This window comes from Vigna umbellata, chromosome 2 (assembly GCF_029865625.1).
Source record: "Vigna umbellata cultivar VRB3 chromosome 2, Vumbellata_1.0, whole genome shotgun sequence".
NCBI lineage: Eukaryota > Viridiplantae > Streptophyta > Magnoliopsida > Fabales > Fabaceae > Vigna > Vigna umbellata.
The window spans coordinates 36,467,740-36,487,356 of NC_142166.1; the positions used below are offsets into that span (position 1 = coordinate 36,467,740).

At 30.7% G+C, this 19,617-nt stretch overlaps 2 protein-coding genes across 4 annotated transcripts; one reads left to right on the plus strand and one right to left on the minus strand.

Annotated features, from left to right (window-relative positions):
• The first annotated feature begins 2,365 nt into the window (after positions 1-2,365).
• Positions 2,366-7,411, plus strand: LOC124824978 (polyadenylate-binding protein-interacting protein 12-like). 3 transcript variants are annotated; one of them, XM_047297505.2, is made up of 12 exons: positions 2,367-2,525; positions 2,625-2,687; positions 2,762-3,327; positions 3,423-3,533; positions 3,635-3,679; positions 3,775-3,847; positions 3,931-4,043; positions 4,131-4,190; positions 4,303-4,350; positions 4,539-4,607; positions 6,711-6,772; positions 6,876-7,411. In XM_047297505.2, exons 3-12 carry the CDS (start codon positions 2,830-2,832, stop codon positions 6,931-6,933), a joined length of 1,137 nt encoding a protein of 378 aa, XP_047153461.1. In that variant the 5' UTR covers positions 2,367-2,525; positions 2,625-2,687; positions 2,762-2,829; the 3' UTR covers positions 6,934-7,411. The 3 variants fall into 3 exon arrangements, with proteins under 3 accessions (XP_047153464.1, XP_047153461.1, XP_087962773.1); XM_088106647.1 differs by having other exon boundaries at positions 2,770-3,327; XM_047297508.2 differs by lacking the exon at positions 2,625-2,687 and having other exon boundaries at positions 2,366-2,525.
• A 7,690-nt stretch (positions 7,412-15,101) lies between these two features.
• LOC124824979 (putative RNA-binding protein ARP1) lies at positions 15,102-17,311 on the minus strand. The gene is made up of 6 exons (XM_047297509.2): positions 16,620-17,311; positions 16,405-16,531; positions 16,136-16,250; positions 16,008-16,047; positions 15,632-15,827; positions 15,102-15,535 (listed from the first exon to the last, which is right to left on the minus strand). The coding sequence occupies exons 1-6, from the start codon at positions 16,824-16,826 to the stop codon at positions 15,462-15,464; spliced, it is 759 nt and encodes a 252-aa protein (XP_047153465.1). The 5' UTR covers positions 16,827-17,311; the 3' UTR covers positions 15,102-15,461.
• Between the last annotated feature and the right edge of the window lie 2,306 nt (positions 17,312-19,617).

The following is a 19,617-nucleotide window of genomic DNA, read 5'->3' on the forward strand; positions in this document are numbered from 1 at the left end:
ACAAAACCACAAAAGAATAGTATAATTTCACTAAACTTATTTTTCACATGAATTTAAATTTGCTTCTTCCTTTTAATTATCTATATCTATATATGAAAAGAACAACTCTTTTTGTGTAAATAATTTTTATTTTCATTTTACCCTTTATAATATAATTATTAACTGATTTAAAAAATATAATTATTAACTAATTATTTAAAAATAACTATTATTTTAAAATATTTTGTACAAAATTGTCATAATTTTTTTATTATATTTTTATTTTCTATAATTAATATTCAAATATTTTTAACTATTTTTATTGTTTTTCTTTTATATATTAATTCAATCAATTTAAGTATATTATTAATACAATATGAATTTAAAAGTACTTGTGTTTACGTCTTCAATAACTAAAATGAAATTTATAAAGAAGGGACAGTAAGGGAATTTTTATCCTTATTATAGATAAACCTTTTGAATTTTTCAACTCATGTTTTTTATTTTAATAATACAAAATACTTTTGAGAATATATAACTTTTGAGAATATATTAACCTTTCCTACCCTATGGGTGTTTTCTTTTTTTGTCAATGACATGATTATTTATTAATGATACAATATCAACACCATTGTTTCCTATAATTTTTCATAGAAAATACCATAAAAAATGACAAAAATATAATAAGACTAAATGTATTATTTTGTATCTTTAATTAATTTCAACATGTAACATCCTTTCTTTCCTTCAAATTTTCTTCTTAAAAACCTATTTTAATAATACTTTAATAATATTTTTAATTTTATTTTACTATGTTATACATTTTTATTTGGTCTTGAAAAATTAATAACGTATAAATATATTAACACTGTCATCATGCATTTAATATATAAAACTATATCGATTAATTTGAAAAAAAAAACAAATTAATATTATTTAAAATAATAGAATAGAAAATTCAAATATCATAAAAGAAAAATAAAAAATTTATTAAACTTAAAAGAAATTAACAAAAAGATACTACAAATTAATTATTTAATAACATATTTAATTATGATATTGAAACTATATTTGTGTTCACCATTAAAAAATTCTTTTGTTATGATTTTTGTTTTTAACATTTTTCTTGAGTAGGACTGTCTTTGAATTTCAAATAAGATTTTGTTGATTGCGAGAATTAAAATTAAGAAATATCATCCAAAATAAATGTTCAATTCAAAATACACCAATAAATAAGGGAACAATAATTGTACACACATATACATTCAAATTATATTATAATAACTAGTGAAGAGACACAAGTTTTCACAAAATGTATGTGCCTACTTTTATCTTATAATTAAAAAAAATAAAAAAACTAATTATTCTAATTATTTTTAAATTAATTTTTTACTAAATTTTTAAAAAAATATGTTCTTAAAAACTAATTATGAATATATATATATATATAATTTAAAGGGTAAAATAATTAATAAAGTAATTTATATTAATAAAGATAAAAACCTGAAATGTATAAAAAAAGGGTTACGGAGTAGTTAAAAAATATTTTTTGATGCCAAAAAAAATAATGAAATCATAATTATAAAAATAAATTTGAATATTTTTTCATTTATTTAATATAAAAACTGCTTAAATTTTAGAAAAATAATTAAATAAAAAAATAAATTTTAAAAAGAATCGCTAGGATAAAATTGAAAAAAATTGTAAACACCAGATGAATCCTTTTTATATAATTTTATACAATAGTAAGTAAGTATAAATAAATATAGGGGTAAATGTATAAATTGCTTTTTTATATCATTTCCTATTTTAACTTAATTTGTGGTTGACTTTTTTTATATAAACAATAAATCCAAGATAATTATATTTTATTTGACCAAACTATAGATTATAACTGAAAAAATAATTATTTTATTTTTGTAACTATCCAACAAATTTTTAATGTAACTATTCACTATTCATCATTTAAGTTACCTAAATTAAAATAATTCTTAATTAAAATTAAAATACATTCCCTCTAACAAATCTAATAATTATTTTATTTTTATACTTAAAAAACTCTCCTACCTATTATTTTCAACTTGAAGAAAAGGAAATAATAAGATCCTATAGACATAGATAATGATGTGAAATTTTGTACCTTCTCTAAATTTCATGATCTTTAATCTTTTTCTTGAAGAAAAGTGAGTGATTAATTAGATGATGTTTCAATTGTCAAATCCACTTTATGCCTAGCCTTGTTGGATTTACCATTTTTACATGTGGATGCATTGCATGATGTTCTACTAAAATTTATTAATATATATGATATGTGATATATATATTATGTATGACATGTATGAATGGGCAGTTATGGAAATTAACGAAAATTTGGGTCCATTTTTCTTATTTGTTTGATACGTTCATCATCATCAACATCATCATCAAATTGGACGTTCTTCTGAGGAAGGTCCAAAAAGTCAGTGCAGCGAAAACGGACGATCCGAAGAATACCCTTTTCACCTCTCCTCACAATAATCACCATCTTCCTCTTATTCACTGAAATAGTAAGATAAACCTCCTTCTTTTTCACCAATTTCTAGCTTTTTTGTTACATGTATCACAACATAAATTCATAATTGTTCTCTTGTGGGGTTTTGGAGTAGTTGTACCTGACGATCTTCTCACTTTGATCTTATATCAATGGAAATTTTTTAGAGAGAACTCGGGTATGCTTTTTTGATTAAACATCTATTTCTTGGGTCAATTGTTCTTGTTTTCTTATACTAATCTATTTGCACAGATTCGCAGAATAATCTGATTGCATAGGAACAAAAAAGATAGCACCTTTTTCTCCCTACACAAGTGATTATGGCCGTTCCTGAGAATGTCGGGGCCAAAATCGGTTCTTCCAGTCAAAATTTGGACAACAGTGTAGTGTCATCGGACTCGGGTGATGTTGAACAATCGAAACCCCGAAGCGGGTCCATCAACGGCGATCAGAGGCTGAACAACGGCGTCTTCAACCACCAAGATAGAGTTCCTAGCACTATGTCAGTGTCCAATGGGAATTATAACTACAAGGCTCAAATGGGTCAGATGCATGGAAATGGGGTGAACAACGATGGGTATGGGATGAATGAGGAGAATGGGGGTGAGAGTTTCAAGAGTGATATGAGGGATTTGGAAGAGCTTTTGTCAAAGTTGAATCCCATGGCTGAGGAATTTGTGCCCCATTCAGTAACCAATACTCTTGGCTACCTGCCTGGACCTGGTGCCGGTACCGGTAATGGTACTGGATTTGGTTACCCTAATAATTTTATTATGCTCAATGGTTATGGTAATGCTAATGGTCAAACTAACAGAAGGGTATGAATGAATTGTCCTGATTTTCATGGTTATTCTATTGCTGATTTTCATTACAATTTTTTCACTCTTCTTAATATGATGCTTATGTGTTTCAGAGGAAGAATAATTATAATAATGGAAAGCGAAGAGTGAATCATAAAATAGATATGGAGAAAAGAGAGGAGATGATTAAGAGGACTGTTTATGTGTCTGACATTGATCAGCTGGTACTCAATTTAGCCTTTATCTGGATTCTCTGGTTTGGTTTAATACAATAGTTGCCACGTGTCTTCACTAGAGGACTTAATTATGTTTTGTTGTAATGTAGGTCACTGAAGAGCAGTTGGCAGCACTGTTTCTTAACTGTGGCCAGGTAGAAACGGTTACAGTTTGTTTTCAATTGGTGTTTTTCTTCTAGATAATTGTTGACCATGTTATTGATGGAATGAACTCGACTCCTGGCTATAGGTTGTTGATTGCCGTGTATGCGGAGATCCTAATTCTATTCTTCGGTTTGCCTTCATCGAGTTTACAGACGAAGGTAACATGAACACCAAATGTAGGCAGTTCATAAGCTGTGACTATTATTGACATTTCACTATATTAATAGTGTTGTGCCTGCAGAAGGTGCAAGAGCTGCTTTGAGCCTGTCGGGAACCATGCTCGGATATTACCCTTTGCGAGTTCTGCCTTCAAAAACTGCTATTGCACCTGTTAACCCAACATTTTTGCCCAGGGTAATATTTCTTTGTTGAGATGCCTATTCCATTTACAAGATGATTGAGTAGAGTTGCTGATAATGCATATGCTGCTATATTTCTCAGTCTGAAGATGAAAGGGAGATGTGTTCAAGAACAATTTATTGCACAAATATTGACAAGAAGGTAGTTTAGGATATGACCTTTTCTTACTTGTAATCTTGCTGGAGGAAATTCTTGGTGTTTTTTCACAATTATTACTCAATTCTTAAAATTTCCGTTTTTGTTACCCCTGCAGCTTACTCAAGCCGATGTCAAACACTTCTTTGAATCTATTTGTGGAGAGGTTTGTAGCTTTTCATGGAACTAGGCTTGTTATGTTTATTGTTGGTTGAATTGTAAACATCATATGACCATATGAGACTTTCCAATGTTTTTGGTGTATTCATCTGGGTTAAATGTTTTAGTTTCTGTAATTGGTTAAATTTTAATCTTCTTGTAAAGTGTTTTCCTTCATTTTGGTGTGTTATCCAGGTTCAACGGTTGAGGCTTCTTGGGGATTACCATCATTCAACTCGAATTGCTTTTGTTGAGTTCACTCTGGTAATTACTCATTAATTCCCAACCTTGTATCTTTATCTAACTCAACTCTAGTTTAGTTAGCTATTTCTATGTTATGTATCCTTTTCTGAGGTTATAATCCACAGATTGAGTGCTGCTACTGGCTTTGCGGTTATCATTTGCAATATTGTTGCTCCTTGCCCTTCCTTAAGCATCTTCAATATGCTTTTGTAGAAATAACTTCTCATTACCTACAAAAACTGTCTTTCTCCGTCTAAGTAGAATAATCAGAGAGAAGAGATTAATCAATCTTGCCAATGATATCTTTTGCTGTAGATTTTTAACCTTTATGTCTCTGGTATTTGATAACAAAAGACATGTTTATCTCTGTGTTTATAGGAAATACTGTTTGGAAATTAATTCAATCTGTCAATGTACATTAACAAGTCCTTGTCTAACTACATGTGTGAGTCATTTGAGTGCATTCTTGTTAACAAATATTTGAAGTAATAACTCCTCATTTCTGTCTAAAACTGTCTTTTCTCCGTGTATGGAGAATTACCAAGAGAAATAAATCTTGCTGACGACAGCTTTTACTGGAAACCCTATTGGAATATTGTATGGAAATTAAAGGGAAACCAATCTGTTAATGTACAGCACCAAAGCCTTGTCTCACTACTGGGGTGATCTTGTGGGTGTGCACTCATGTCAATAAATGCGTATGTAGTAATAACTCCTCATTACTTATTAAGAATGTATTTCTTCATTTAAGGAGAATGAGCCAAAGAGAAGAGAGAAATATTGCTGACGATAGCTTTTGCTGGAGTTTTTAACCTTTCTGTCTCATTTGTTTGATAGCAAAGAACATATTTCCTTGTTTCTAGGAAATATTGTTTGGAAATTATATCATAGGCAACCTGTCAATGTACAACATAAATCGTTGTCTCTGTACTCCGTGGGTGCACTAGTGTCAGTAAATGCATGTAGTAACACTGCTCATTACTTACTGAAACCATTCTTTTCCATGTAAGGACAATAATCAAAAGAGAAGAGAGATTACTTACCAAAAACATCTTTCTCCATGCAAGTAGAATAATAAAAAAGAGAAGAGAGAAATGGACATTATTTTGTTAGCTATTACTGGAGTTTTAAAATCTTTCCCTCTTAGCTGTTCAATTGCACAGGGCATACCTGTCCCATCCCAGGCAAGATCTTGATTTTCACTACATTGGCCGTGCCTATTTGTTTGCAATGATAACTTCAAATGGCTTCAGGCTGTGAGTCCTCTTTGAAAATGTTCAAACTTACTTTTACCCTCATCCATGGAGAGGAAGCCAGAGAAGGCATGGTGCATTACTCACTTTTATGCAACCATGGAATGCGCACTGGAATAATCACTATAATATATACGGGCTTAGTTCTTTACATAGTAAATTAGTTGTTCGTCTCTGTAATTACCTATTTTGAGAAGCTATTTGTTGGTGGAAAATCCACTCCTTTGATATTGCATGCATTGAACATAGCTAGGGCGCTAAGGTGTATTAGAGCAACAAGAAGGGGGGTTGGCAAATTGATGTGTATGGAAAGGTTCTAAGAGGCAGTGATAGTCTTTGGCCCGGTACTTTAGTGTGCTTTTCTCCTGTTGAAGTCCAAATGTATAAATACAGTTTTTTGATGCTCGATTACTGATTTCAATTTACACGTATTTATGATGCTTCAATGATCTTGTGGTTAAGAGATACATATCTGTGGAAGTTTTTTCAACTGTAGCTGGTTAAGGATATTGCAAGACAATATCTATTTGCTATAATATTTACGGTGGGAGTAACTGTGGTCCATGAAAGGGTTGTAGTCTTTAGGCTTGTTAATGAGATTTTTAGGAATATGATGGTGACTTCTAGTTCAACACATACATTGAAACATCTGTGCAGATGGTTTTATTATTAATTGGTGAGGTTCTGAACTTCACTCCCCTAGTAAAATGCCATAATGCAAGGCTTTTTTCATTTAAAGCTGTGTCTCTGAAATTTTAATCATTTTTTTTTTCTTTTTAGAATGACATGTTATGCTTACAAGTACTAAAGTTCTGTTGTTTGTTTCGCCGTTTGGAGATCTGAAATATTTTCTTTTGCCACATTCTTTCAGGCCGAGAGTGCAATTGCTGCTCTAAGCTGCAGTGGTGTGATTCTTGGTTCATTGCCCATAAGGTTGGATTAATAATACATTCCTCTTTGATTTGCACTTTACTAAAACCTTAAAAAGCTGTTTTATTGTGATTTCAACCGTTCTTATACCTGATCTGATATGCAGGGTAAGTCCATCGAAGACACCGGTTCGATCGCGTGCTCCTCGTCCTTCCATGCACTGAATCAACTATCCATGTTTCTGGGGTTGATAGCTGCTCTGAGATATATTTACATATATACATACATAGAAACAGATATGTTCTAAGGAACATGTGGCATTTAGTTGGTACTTATGTCCTGGTGTCTCGCAGTATGGTTATTTTTGGTTCTTCCCCTTGGGATTATGGCTTCTTTCTTTAGCTTGTAGAGTCGGGTCGTACTTGGAGGATCTCGATGGCTTATTATGATACATCATCCTGTGATATCTTGACCTTTCAAGGAGAGAATTTTATTGTCGGATGTTTCTGACTTGTGGAATTTATTTCAAGAAACATGTTACAAAGCCTTCGTTAGTCATGAGGGTGTTTTCATCATGGATATTTCTTTCATCGTTCTCGTATGCCATATGAACTATGTGTGGCTCATTCTCTATTAGTCTTACGTGTAGTTTAACACCTAGCTTTGTCGGCTAGCTCTTCTCTTTTATTATTCTGTTTGTCATTTTCTGCCTCCCAAACTTATTCTTCTCTTACCAACCCTCCATTTTCGACACATCTTTAATGTTTTTTTAATGCTTCCCAGCTTCATATATTCAACTTGGAGGAATGGTCCCAAATTGGACGACAAATGCTATCAATCTTAATATTTTTTTTTATTATTCTTCTACATTTTGAAAATTATAATAAAGTAGTCAAATTTTTTAATATAATCAAGGTCATAAAACTATGACTTTCTTTAATAATTGCTGATAACTGTGTTCAAAATAGTAGGTTAGAAGATGTATTATTAGTATTTATTAGATTTAATTCTCAATGATTCCCAAATTCAAGGGTGTTGCTTCCTCTATCACCACATCTTTCTCCCTCCACCTCTCCTTTACTATTTTGTTTCTCAGTAAAATTTTAGGTTTATTATTTTTTAATTTTACCTATTCACAACCTATTTCTTTCTAGTCTCGTACATGAGTAAAATATTTTTCTTTTATTTTAACATTATATTTCTTCCTCTCTTTCTTTTGTCGTTGTGAGATACTACACGTTGCAAAGGTTGGTGGTAGTGGAAAGAATTATCAAGCAGTCTCCCTCTCGTGGTGCAGTGCGTGGAGTGGTGCAGTGTGTGTCGTGCTTCCTCGTATTCGAATAAACCTTGAAATAAAACCTAAAATAAAAAAGGTAAACGAAGGTGAAGATGTCATCTCTGTTTAAAGGTTACGTTTTTTATTTTAGAGTTTGTTTTAGGCTTAATACCCTATTTTGTCCCCAGTTTCGCTCGACAATGTCAAATTAGTCCATCCTTTAAAACGTGCGTCAATTACGTTCCTACTTAATAAAATTTATATCAATGAAATCTCTTCCCTTAAATCCGTAATTGATATAAATTTTATTAAGTAGGGACGTAATTGACGCACGTTTTAAAGGATAGACTAATTTGACATTGTCGAGCGAAACTGGGGACAAAATAGGGTATTAAGCCTTTGTTTTATTAGGGGACATCCGTTGATGTATACTTCCTCACGCTCTGGACGCTCCTCGATGTTCCTCCACACCATGGCGGCGACGCTCCTTCACACCACGGCGGCAATGGAAGCTTTCAAACAAAAAAAAAACTGGGAAGAAAAAGGAATGGAAGTGCGGGAGGTGGGGAGGTGAAACGAAAACGAGAAAAGGGGAAGAGAGTTCCGTGGGTGAGTGCTGAGAAAATAAAATTAGGGTTTCAAATTATTTAAAATAGAATAAAAGTAAAAATCTTTTTAACTTAAGGATATAATTGTATTTAAAATAATGTGGTGAGGTAGAGGAAGTATAGGGTGGTGGTGGAGGTAGAAAGACCCTCATATCAAAATAAGAGTTATTCATATAGTTTTCACAAGTTAGAGTGCAGTCTTGTTAAATCCAAAATTTTAGTAGGATTATTTTGAATATTCGAATATTCTCTTGAGATTGAGAAATGTAAAAGATTCGGATAATCTGTTAACACTAATATTTATATAGCTAAATAGTATTAAAGAAATATGTAACTATAATTGACATATATTTTGTAATATATATTTTATAATATTAGTATTGATTGATATTTTATTTTATACATTAGCAAGAGTGCTGGTTATTTATAAAATTAAGTTGTATTATTAAAATATATTTAAAAATTATACTTTAAAAAATCTGATATTGGCGCATTGAACTCGAGTTTTTAAACAAGAACAATAAATATTCGTTAACAATAAAAAGCTAACAATCACAAATTCTTTTCAAGAGATTTAAGTACCTTTTTGTGGTTTTGATAAATGAGATTCCACTCAACCTTCATTAGATAAAGCTTTATTACATCTATGTCTAGCTACAATCTACACTTAACTTCCAATTTATTCAAAATAAAACCCTTCAACTTTTAACATTATCTTTTATTCATTTGTCTTTGAGGATTTTCTGTTGTTTACACAACCTACCAAAAAAGAGTTTGCATAGCTTTGAAAGTTGATTAAAATATACATCAGAATGAACAAAAAATTTCTGACATAGGATAGGTAGCACACTAAAATTTACACAAAGAACAATGATTTTGCTTAAGTCAAAATTCGGTTTTCGAAAAACAGCTGACTTTGTTATATATTATTTTTGACGAAAGCATAAGTTGGAAATTCTGACTTTTTTGAATGTTTTTTTTATAAGCATAGGTTAGAATTCGAGTGAAAACTGACTTCTTACTTTTATTTTCTAAGGATTTTTATCAAAAGTGTATTGGAATCTGGTTCTCAACAAATAAAATTCCAAGTTTTTTTTTCTCAGTAAAAATGTATGTTGTAATTCGTTTTTCGATAAACCAAAATATGACTTGTTTTAAGTGAATTTTACGAAATGGTAGGTTTGTATTTGATTATAAAAAAACATATTTTGACTTTTGTTAGCCCTGATTATTTATTAAAGGAAGTTAATTTCGGATAATCTATTTCAGACATAATTTATTATTTAATTTTTATTTTATTGAAATGAAGAAGGAGAAGAAATTCTTTTTTTTTTTATTTTGTAAGACAAATATAAGTTTTATTCAGTGAATTACAGTTGAAATAAAAGTTTAATGAATTTAATGATGGGATGTGGACCCTTTAATGTCAGGATTGTGAGGACAATGATTTTTTGTGTGGTCTAGGCTTTGACAGTATGAGAAGTTTCGTGGGCGTGCTTGTTTCTTAATATCCATTTTAGTCCTAATTTTGTATGATTTTGGCTGACCCTTTACATTCCTTTTTGTGGCTAGATAAGGCCAAATTTTCCTGCCTTGGTATGGTGGCCAATATTCTTCATGTCGTAGCTCCCGAAACATATTGTCATGCACTTTTGTGATGACATCTAACCTATAATGGGGACTGATGTAAATGTTAAAGTCGTGATGAACATGTTTGCAAGTTGCTAAGAAATGTGAACATAGTAGATGAGTCTTTTGAAACTTGCCACAGTCACAACACCGTTCATCCCATCTGACAACACATTTTCTTGCAGGTCGTATTTCTCTTGGGTTTATCATCTCCTCGACTCTGAATCTTATTGTATTTCTATCAAATTAAACCACCCTGTGGGTGTTTGATTTTGAATTAGCATCCTGTAGGACCTTCGTGGCCTTTTCAGAATAGACATGACCAACAATTATCATTGCAGTTATCTGTTTCCCTCTTTCTGTGAAAAGGTGTTCAATCTTGTGTGTGTGGCCAATACTATGGATGAGATTGAAAAATTCTTGTCTTATTCATAATTGAGTTAATTGTTTCGGCTAGATTTGTTGTTATGTGATCCTATCTTCTACCTTCATCATACGCAAGTATGAACTATTGTCTTGGAATTTCGTCAATCCAAGTTGTTGCTTCGGGATTGTTTTCCCTAATGATATTGTAGTAATAATTACATCACAGCTCAATCATTGTGTATGCTACAAAAATATTTAAGAAAATATTAATGATTACAAATAATGAAGAATAATATAGACGACATTTAATTGGTTAATATTTTTAAAAATGAAGTAGTTACCCGTGTTGACAAGGTTCTTCTTCAAACTTGTATCCCTGAATCTTCGGGTGAAATTTTGTGCAATGTGTCGAATGCAATACACATGCACACATTGTCCTTCTGTGCACCCACTGGTCGATCTGTTGAATGATACACTAGTGGAGTTGTGGTGATCCAAAATTAAGCACAAGTTTTGTTGAGGTGTGACATGTCTCCTAAGGTTTTTTTAGAAAAAACAATCAAGTGTCTACTGTTTCACCCTCAAAGTATGTTGTTTCTCCCATTTTGTGCCATATCCACCAGAAGAGTCCCCTTATATCTTTTGTGTAGGAATGTTCTGTCCACTTGCACCAATGGTTTGTAATATGGGAATCCATCAACACAAGGTTTGAAGGTCCAAAAAAGTCTTTTGAAATATTTTTGGTTTTAGTGGACCTCTTGGCCATCAGTAAGTGATTTTCTTTTCAATTTGTACACAAAGATGGGAAGAAAAGTTTGCATGACTTGTAGTAGGCATGACAATTTTTGTGAATGATTCTTCCTAGTTCCCGTACACATGTTTAATTGTATGTTGTTTAATCGACTAAGCCTTTCTGTAGGATCTAGTGTACCCCATAGAGGTCTTGATGGAAGCAATTTCCTAATGTTTTTATTTCCACGATTAAAAATCCTAATTATTTAATTTCCCCAATTAAAAACACGTAATATAATCTATTGGCTATCACGTCAACTAATTTAGGCCAACTATTGCCACCACAACATTTCTTGCACACCTCACATCCACAGTCAATTCACTGTTATCAATTTTAACGTCGTTAAACGGATAGGACTGAAGTCATACAATTTTCATAACATAGGGACCCAATGTCTTCATTTTTAAAATCGGGTACTAAATTGAAAATCAACTCTTAACACGGGGACGAAGTAAGCATTTAAGCCAAAAGAGAAAGAATGAAACCAAGAGAAGAGAGAATGAGAGAAAAATACTTTCTAATTATGTGTTTTGGAGTGAAAGAAGTGTTCTATTTATAGAGTTGGTGAACCAGGTCCATAATCCAAAAGATTCAAAATATTTAGCAAAATATCTACTAAAGAAATGATTTTTTAATAAAATCATAACTTTAAAATAAGAACGTTGGGATTGCCTTGGGGAAAAAGATATTCACTGAATAATATCTAAACCAACTCCCGAGCCTTGTGGGAGGACATTTGACTAAAGAAAGAGAAAACGTTTATTCAACAACGTTTCTCAACATTTCTGATAGACCTTTTGCAATATATATATATATATATATATGGGGTTCGCTAACGCCCGTACGCCTGTTTTTCAGTTGGTACATTTTAACAATGTTTATCGGGTTTTAGTAGACAAAAATATCCTTATATATCATGGATTCTAAGTTTTAAGTTTAAGGGTATTTTAATAATTTTCATTCTCAAAACTAAAAAAAAAAAAAAGAAACCCCCAAACCCTTACTCACCTCTCTCATTCCTCTCAACCCTTTCTCTCTCATATTTCTCACTCCAATCTTTTCTCTGTCATCCCTACTGTAGCCCCAATTGAAAAAATCAGAAACACTTGCCGTTAAACAATCTTACAAAAAAATGATTTTATAATGAGTTTTCATCTTATAATTTTTGTCTTATCTAATTTTATCCAATTTTCACAAGCATAAAGGAATTGGTAATTGACCTGGAAAAAATCAGAAATACTCGCTCTTAAACAATTTCTTACAAAAAATGATTTTATAATGAGTTTTTATTTTATAATTTTTGTCTTAGCAATTTTATCTAATTTTCACAAGCATAATGACATCAAAGGAATTGGTAATTGGCCTGGAAAAAATCAGAAACACTCGTTATTAAAAAATTTCTTACAAAAAATGACTTTATAATGAGTTTTCATTTTATAATTTTTGTCGTATATAATTTTATCTAATTTTCACAAGCATAATGACATCCGAAAGAATTGGTAATTGGTCTGGAGGGTTTTTTTAGAGATGATGATTCAACATATACAGATAATGAAATTAGAGAGGTTAGTGAAGATGATGAAATTGAAGAGATCTTGAATGAACCTTTGCCTGAAGGTGAATATGTCAATGACTCAACTCTTTACAAAGACAAATTGTTTAAAGTCAAGTGTTTCTGATTTTTTTCAATTGGAGCTACAGTAGGGATGACAGAGAAATGATTGGAGTGAGGGAGATGAAAGCGAAAGGATTGATAGGAACGAGAGAGGTGAGTAAGGTTTCTTTTTTTTTTTTAAGTTTTGAGAATGAAAATTATTAAAATACCCATAACCTTAAAACTTAGAATTCATGATATATAAGGGTATTTTTGTCTACTAAAATCTGGTACACATTACTAAAATGTACCAACTTAAAAATAGACGTACGCGCAGCAAATCCCTATATATATACATATATATATATATATATATATATATACATATATACATATATACATATATATACATATATACATATATACATATACACATATATGTATATATATATATGTATACATATATATATATATATATATATGTATACATATATATATATATATATATACATATACATACATATATATATATATATATATATACATACATATATATATATATATATATATATATATATATATATATATATATATAACACATGAAACGTTATTTTTTATTATTAAATCACTTTTCAACATATGAAAACTTTAGTGAGTATAATGTTGAGGGTCATCATACTTGTTCAAATTGTGAAAAAAAAAAACACAAGTTATGTGCGATTGAAACAAAAAATAAGACAATTTATAATAGATATAGGAAAATTTTCTTATACACACCCATATTGGAGATTAAAAAAAAAACCTCTAATAGTTCTCACGAGAACAAAGTTTCCAAAGTTCTTTTAATTTATGAATAAGTTCATTAGCCGGATTAACACTTTCTTTGAAAAGACTAAAAAAAGTAATGAAAGAAAAGGTTAATATTCTAACATTCTATATTTGTGACATCTTGATATAAGACAATGTATGAATGCTATGTGAAAAAAAAGTGTTTTAGTCTCATTGACACACTATTAAACATTGAAGGCAAGATAAAATCATTTTGAAATAGAAATACCATAAGGTCCAAGACTTAAGAATAAGAAAAGATATATTCCACCAATATATCACCCTTTATTAAAATAAAAGAAAAGTTTATGTCAATATGTAAATGTATCTAGTTGAGTCATATATGAAGGTTTTAAAATGGTATAAAAAAATCCACATTAACCGAAAGCACCAATAGTTAAAAAAGATATATTATAAAAGAAGTTAGAATTGTAATTACTAGACAAAAATACATCCAACAAGAATGCCTACTTATATTTAAAGGTGATATTGTGGACTAACTCATCACATTTTAAGTATAACTTTGAAAATAATTATTCAAATATTAAAAAATTATAAACATATAAAACTCTTTGATTGATTGACTTTATAAAAATTTCTTAGATATACTCCAGGTAAATTAATAAAAGAATCATATTTTAACTTCTTAAAAACGAATTATTTTCCACAATTATTCTCCTTCCAATCTCTTTAGTCACAATTAGAAGTGTAAAAAATGTTGACTAACTGTTTTCCGTCGCTGTTGTGAAAATGGATAACTAACAAGGTACGAAAGCTACAGAGATACTCATAATTTGCTTTACTTTATATAGCAAATTACCTGCTCAACACGGCCCACCCATACTTTCTGGATAAGTTTAAACTTTTTCCTAAACTTTGCTTTCAACTTGAATAAATTAACTCTCTAATCTATTCATTTTTTTGGTAACTTTTCTTTACACGACAAAATAACACGAAGAAGAAGGCGGCCATTAAAAAATTAAATAGGTGCTTATATGAGGATCATGTCATCATTTTCAAAATCCCATTTAAAGCTGTCTTTCAACAAAATCCCCCTACCATAAAATCAGCATAATATAATTGCATTTACTGACGTATGCTTAGATTATTCTATGTAATTATAAATTAATAACGTGACGATACTTTACAAGTGTAGTACACCGAATTTGAGTGTATGATATACATTTGTTGGACTTTCAGGATACATTCTCAATCTTTAAGAACGGAAACAATAGGTGTGATCTTACTCTGGCAATTTTGGATAGGCTAACACCACATAGGAATGCAAAGTATATGTGTAAGTGTAAGAATAATGAAATAGTAAAAAACGTATTTTTTTTTCTAACTATAAAGTAGTAGGAATCCCATGTTAAAAAAGAAAATTAACGAAAAAAAAAAACAAATAAAGGAAAACTAAAGAATCATGTACACCAGAATTCTGAAAAGTAAAAATTTCTTAAGACAATGAACAAAACCAGGACTATTTCATTACTGTCTGGTCTCCAAGATCATCTGTTTCGTGGATGGAAAATCTCAATACGTTATTGCTTCATTTAGTTCCTTGCTAGACCACCTCATCCTGGTTTATTGAGCAGTGTCATTTTTTCTTTTTTACTTTCTCTATTCTAGTCTATTGAGGGAATCTCCTCATCATAGCTTTAAGTAGTTGAAGATGTCTGTTCTTGAGGGGATTCTACCACTTCTGTCCCAGGTACTGTTCCGGTGACTAATCCTTTTCAATAAACAACAACCTTAAAGTTAGTCAAGATTAAGGAAATTTTAGTCGAAACAAAAAATTGTTGCATTGTTTAGAGTTCAGATACTGAACCAGTGGTGGGAATTGAGGGAGAGGATGAAATAGGCTCTGAAAAACCAACAACTGTGAGCTCCTGAGACGTGTCTGGTATGACCTTTTTCACATAGGTTGTTGGAATAATCTGTCTGCCAAGGCCATAAAAGGGCTGGTAATATGCTGGATACCAGCGGAGGGGAAACGGCTGTCCACCATATGCATTATTGTAGTTCTGTATAGAACAACAACATAACTCAAAATTCTGAGAATATTGGACACAGTTTAATCCCTACTCGTATAATATATATAAACCCATATGAATTGTAACGATCGTGAACAAGTTTGGTGACATATAGCTTTCTAGCAATTCAAAGTTGGTTGAAAAGAAAAGCTACTTTATGAGAAAACTAACCATTTCATACAAGTCTTGTGGGTGAGTAAAACCAGGATACCTGAATGTTGGAGCAAAATGGTCACTTAGAATGACGATAAATTTGTAAGTATAAAAACAACTCACTCTCACACGTTTGAATCGCACACCTGTAGGTTGGATAGGGAATTGGGTAGTGAGGTATGTGTTGATTGTAATATGTGGAGGTGCCTTGCAATGGGACTGGTGCCATATTCCATGAAGGGCTACTGAATTTTTGTCTTCCTGAAACATTTTAAAGAGTGAATATGCCACAGAGGAGGTTTAAAACTTTGAAACGTTATTAGCCACCGTGAGGATGGTTTGCATGCAAGGAATATTGATCAAATTTGCATAATCAAGTAAATTTAGGACTTAAAAAAAAAATGAAAGACCTAACCTGTTGTGGATGGATCAAATTTATGGGCACCAAGGGCTGCAAGGTTACAATTAGCTCTCCTTCCATCAATCACAGGATAGGGATTGAGACAAGCCCTTGATGCAGAATTTGGGTCCCTAAAGGTGACCTAAGAAACAGAAAGCGAAAGATATTAGAGTGAAAGGAATCAAGAGGAAAAACAGGTAGTGCTGAAAGAGTAGATAAGTGGGTTTTACAAAGCCATATCCTTTTGATCTTCCAGTGATTCTATCGGTGATGACAACCGCCTCTAAGATCTCCCCAAACTGATCAAAATAGCGTTTCAGAGAGTCTCTCTTTGTCTCCCAGGCCAATCCTCCAACAAAGATCTTAGTATAGGTTGTGTCACCAACTTGTTTTCCAAGGTTTGGACTCATCATCTTGTTTTGCCTTGGCTGTGACATCTGAATTCAATTCAATTCACTAAACCCTGAAACGAAGGCTTAAAAGACAGTGTAAAAAACGGACAGGATCCCAGAAACAAGATTAGAAACAGGATCAAAAAGTCAGAGTAGCCGTTTGTTTGGTTGTTTAGCATGAACAGTGAACAATCAATCAAATCAATGCTCGAGAAAATCTTCCACCAACTGGTGCTCTAGTGATTCTCGTTTATTATGGAGAGAAAAAAATCCTTGATTTTCGTACACAAACGTTTCCTCAGATTCCACGACGAAGATTCCCTTAACAAGAAAGTTAATCAACAATCGAAGAATATAGGAAATAAAAACAGAGCGAAACAGGGGAAACGGGGAAACAGGGAAAGAAAAGAAAAAGGAAATTACACTACAAAATCCAATTATTTATTCGTGCAATATTTTTATTCATGTCATGATATATAATAAAAGAGTAACTTAGAAAGTAGGAAAAAGGACCATAAAACAACAGTACTGTGAATATTTGGTATGTGACAATTCGTATTTTTAATTATAAAATTGAGTGAATAAAAGGTAGTAGTGTACCGTTTGATATGTTTGCCCATATCAAAACTTTCCAAACTTATTAAGTGTCCGAAGATACGTGCCTTGCTGTATTCAACTTTATATCTTTCATCACTTATTTAATAAAATTTATTCGTTTCCATATTATAATAATATGGAATATGAAATTATGATGCTTAACGCGTGGAATAATGTGTAGAAGCCATATGGGGCGTTTGGACCACGCAGAAAAAGAGAAAATCCATTGACTCTCCACTCCACTCTCACTCTCACTCCAACCATCTTCATATTCCTCCCATTTCCATTTATGCAAAACACAAGCATCGATTTCATCTCATTTCCATTTATGGTATATAGTATAAATAATATGCTATTTACCTTTTTTATCCATTTGAGTCGAGAGAGGTAAATTTTATTCTACCACTCTACTCCGCAATCCTGGTTTATCCTTTTAGCTAAGGTACTTTTAATATGAGAAAAAAGTTGTCACCCCTTTAGGGTTAAACTTACCCACTTAGGGTACCCTTCAGTTTGAAAAAGTAGTGTTTTTGTAAAGTTGCATTCACATGATGATGAGGCATTCTTTATTGGATTAAAGAAAAGCATGTGAAAATGATTTTGATGGGTTTTAGCCAACCGCATTCCTTCAATCAAATTATATTTTAATGCAATTTGTTTTAGCATCCAAGGGCTCTTCGGCTTCTATTTCAAGTGACAATGCCACCAACAAAACAAACTCTGTTTGGTATATGGTATCAGATATATAAAACAACACACAATTTGCTTATGTTTTTAATGCTAAATGCATAAATCATTCTAGGGATTGTTTATTCAATTTTGGGAATAGGGGTGAAGCAGACAAATTAGATTCACAGCCGAAAGACTCTCTAAGACTTCTTTAACTTTATTATACATTTTTTTTTAATTATTGCATTCAAATGAATAATAATTATAATTACAATCAATTTTAGCAACAGTCAATTGTACGAAATTAATTATTGAAACAGTTTAATTTTCGATTCCGTTTCAAATACACATTTAATATCAGTACAAATGCCGTTATAATCTCGATGTTACTTCAGTGAAATAATGTTGTTCACATAGTTACGAACACACACACACACACAAGTCGACCAAAAAGTTAGTTTGTAACAAATTCTATGATAAATTTATATACATCTAAATTAAAAATTATGTATATTTTTTTCGTTAATTATTTTTTGAATAAACTTTCTTAGTTAAAAGATGTCGAAATTATCCACATTAGATGAAAACATTATTGACGGCAAGAACAATTTAGAAAAATAAATAAATATAAGACATATTTACTTTCATAAACTAAATTAAGCACTTTTTCTGACTGGTTTAACTCAATAGGTTTAACATGTGCCTGAATTGTTATAAACTTTTCTGTTTCAAATTATTTTATTTTAAAAACATTTAATTATTGATATTTAAACTTTTATATTGAAATTATTTATTTACATATTTTTACGTTAAAATTTGCTTTAAAATCAAAGCACTTTAAATACACAATATTTGGCAATGACTGATTGCTTTAATTTAATATTCTTAAAAAACACTGATAAAAATAATATTGGAAATATGATAAATATATTTCTTAATTACTCTTCCCTTAAATTCATTTTTTTAATTAATCATCTTAAATATTTTACTTTGATATTTTAATACCTGTGTTTTAATCTGACTTGAATTACTTGTGCATATATATCTCATGATTTCATTTCTTCTTCTTAATTTCTAAGTTTTAAATTTGATACCCCACCATCAAATTACAGGTACAAATAATAAAAAAATGATAAAGAAAAAAACTGGTAACAACTAGTCAAAACTAAATAAAAAGATTCCGCGAAAAATAGCTTAAACTGTTTTAGAAAGAAAGTATACTCTTAAATTTATTAAAAAAAATAAAGGCTCAGATACACATAAGTTATTTTAATTTAATTGCTTGATAATTTTTTTATCCCGCAAAATGTATAATAGGATATTCTTATTTCAGTTTAATTTCATTCAAAAAAATTTATATTAGTTTATTTCTTACAATATTAATTTTAGAATAAGGTTTAATTATTAGTGAGTCAACTAAATAAAAAAATGTTAGGTTAGTAAAATAATATTTTAATTAATAAAAATAATATAATTTTTATTATTTTAATATTATTTTATATTAATCACAATAACATGATGCATAAAATAATAACACATTACTTATTCAAAGAAAAATTAAATAGTAAAA

Coding starts and splice junctions, on each gene's coding strand:
- LOC124824978 (XM_047297508.2), top strand. CDS start 2,830: ATGGCCGTTCCTGAGAATGTCGGGGCCAAAATCGGTTCTTCCAGTCAA. Junction 3,848..3,930: donor CATCGAGTTTACAGACGAAG/GTAACATGAACA, acceptor TTGTGCCTGCAG/AAGGTGCAAGAGCTGCTTTG. Junction 4,191..4,302: donor GCACAAATATTGACAAGAAG/GTAGTTTAGGAT, acceptor TTACCCCTGCAG/CTTACTCAAGCCGATGTCAA.
- LOC124824979 (XM_047297509.2), bottom strand. CDS start 16,826: ATGTCACAGCCAAGGCAAAACAAGATGATGAGTCCAAACCTTGGAAAA. Junction 16,251..16,404: donor ATTTGATCCATCCACAACAG/GTTAGGTCTTTC, acceptor AAAATGTTTCAG/GAAGACAAAAATTCAGTAGC. Junction 16,048..16,135: donor ATTCCCTATCCAACCTACAG/GTGTGCGATTCA, acceptor TCCAACATTCAG/GTATCCTGGTTTTACTCACC.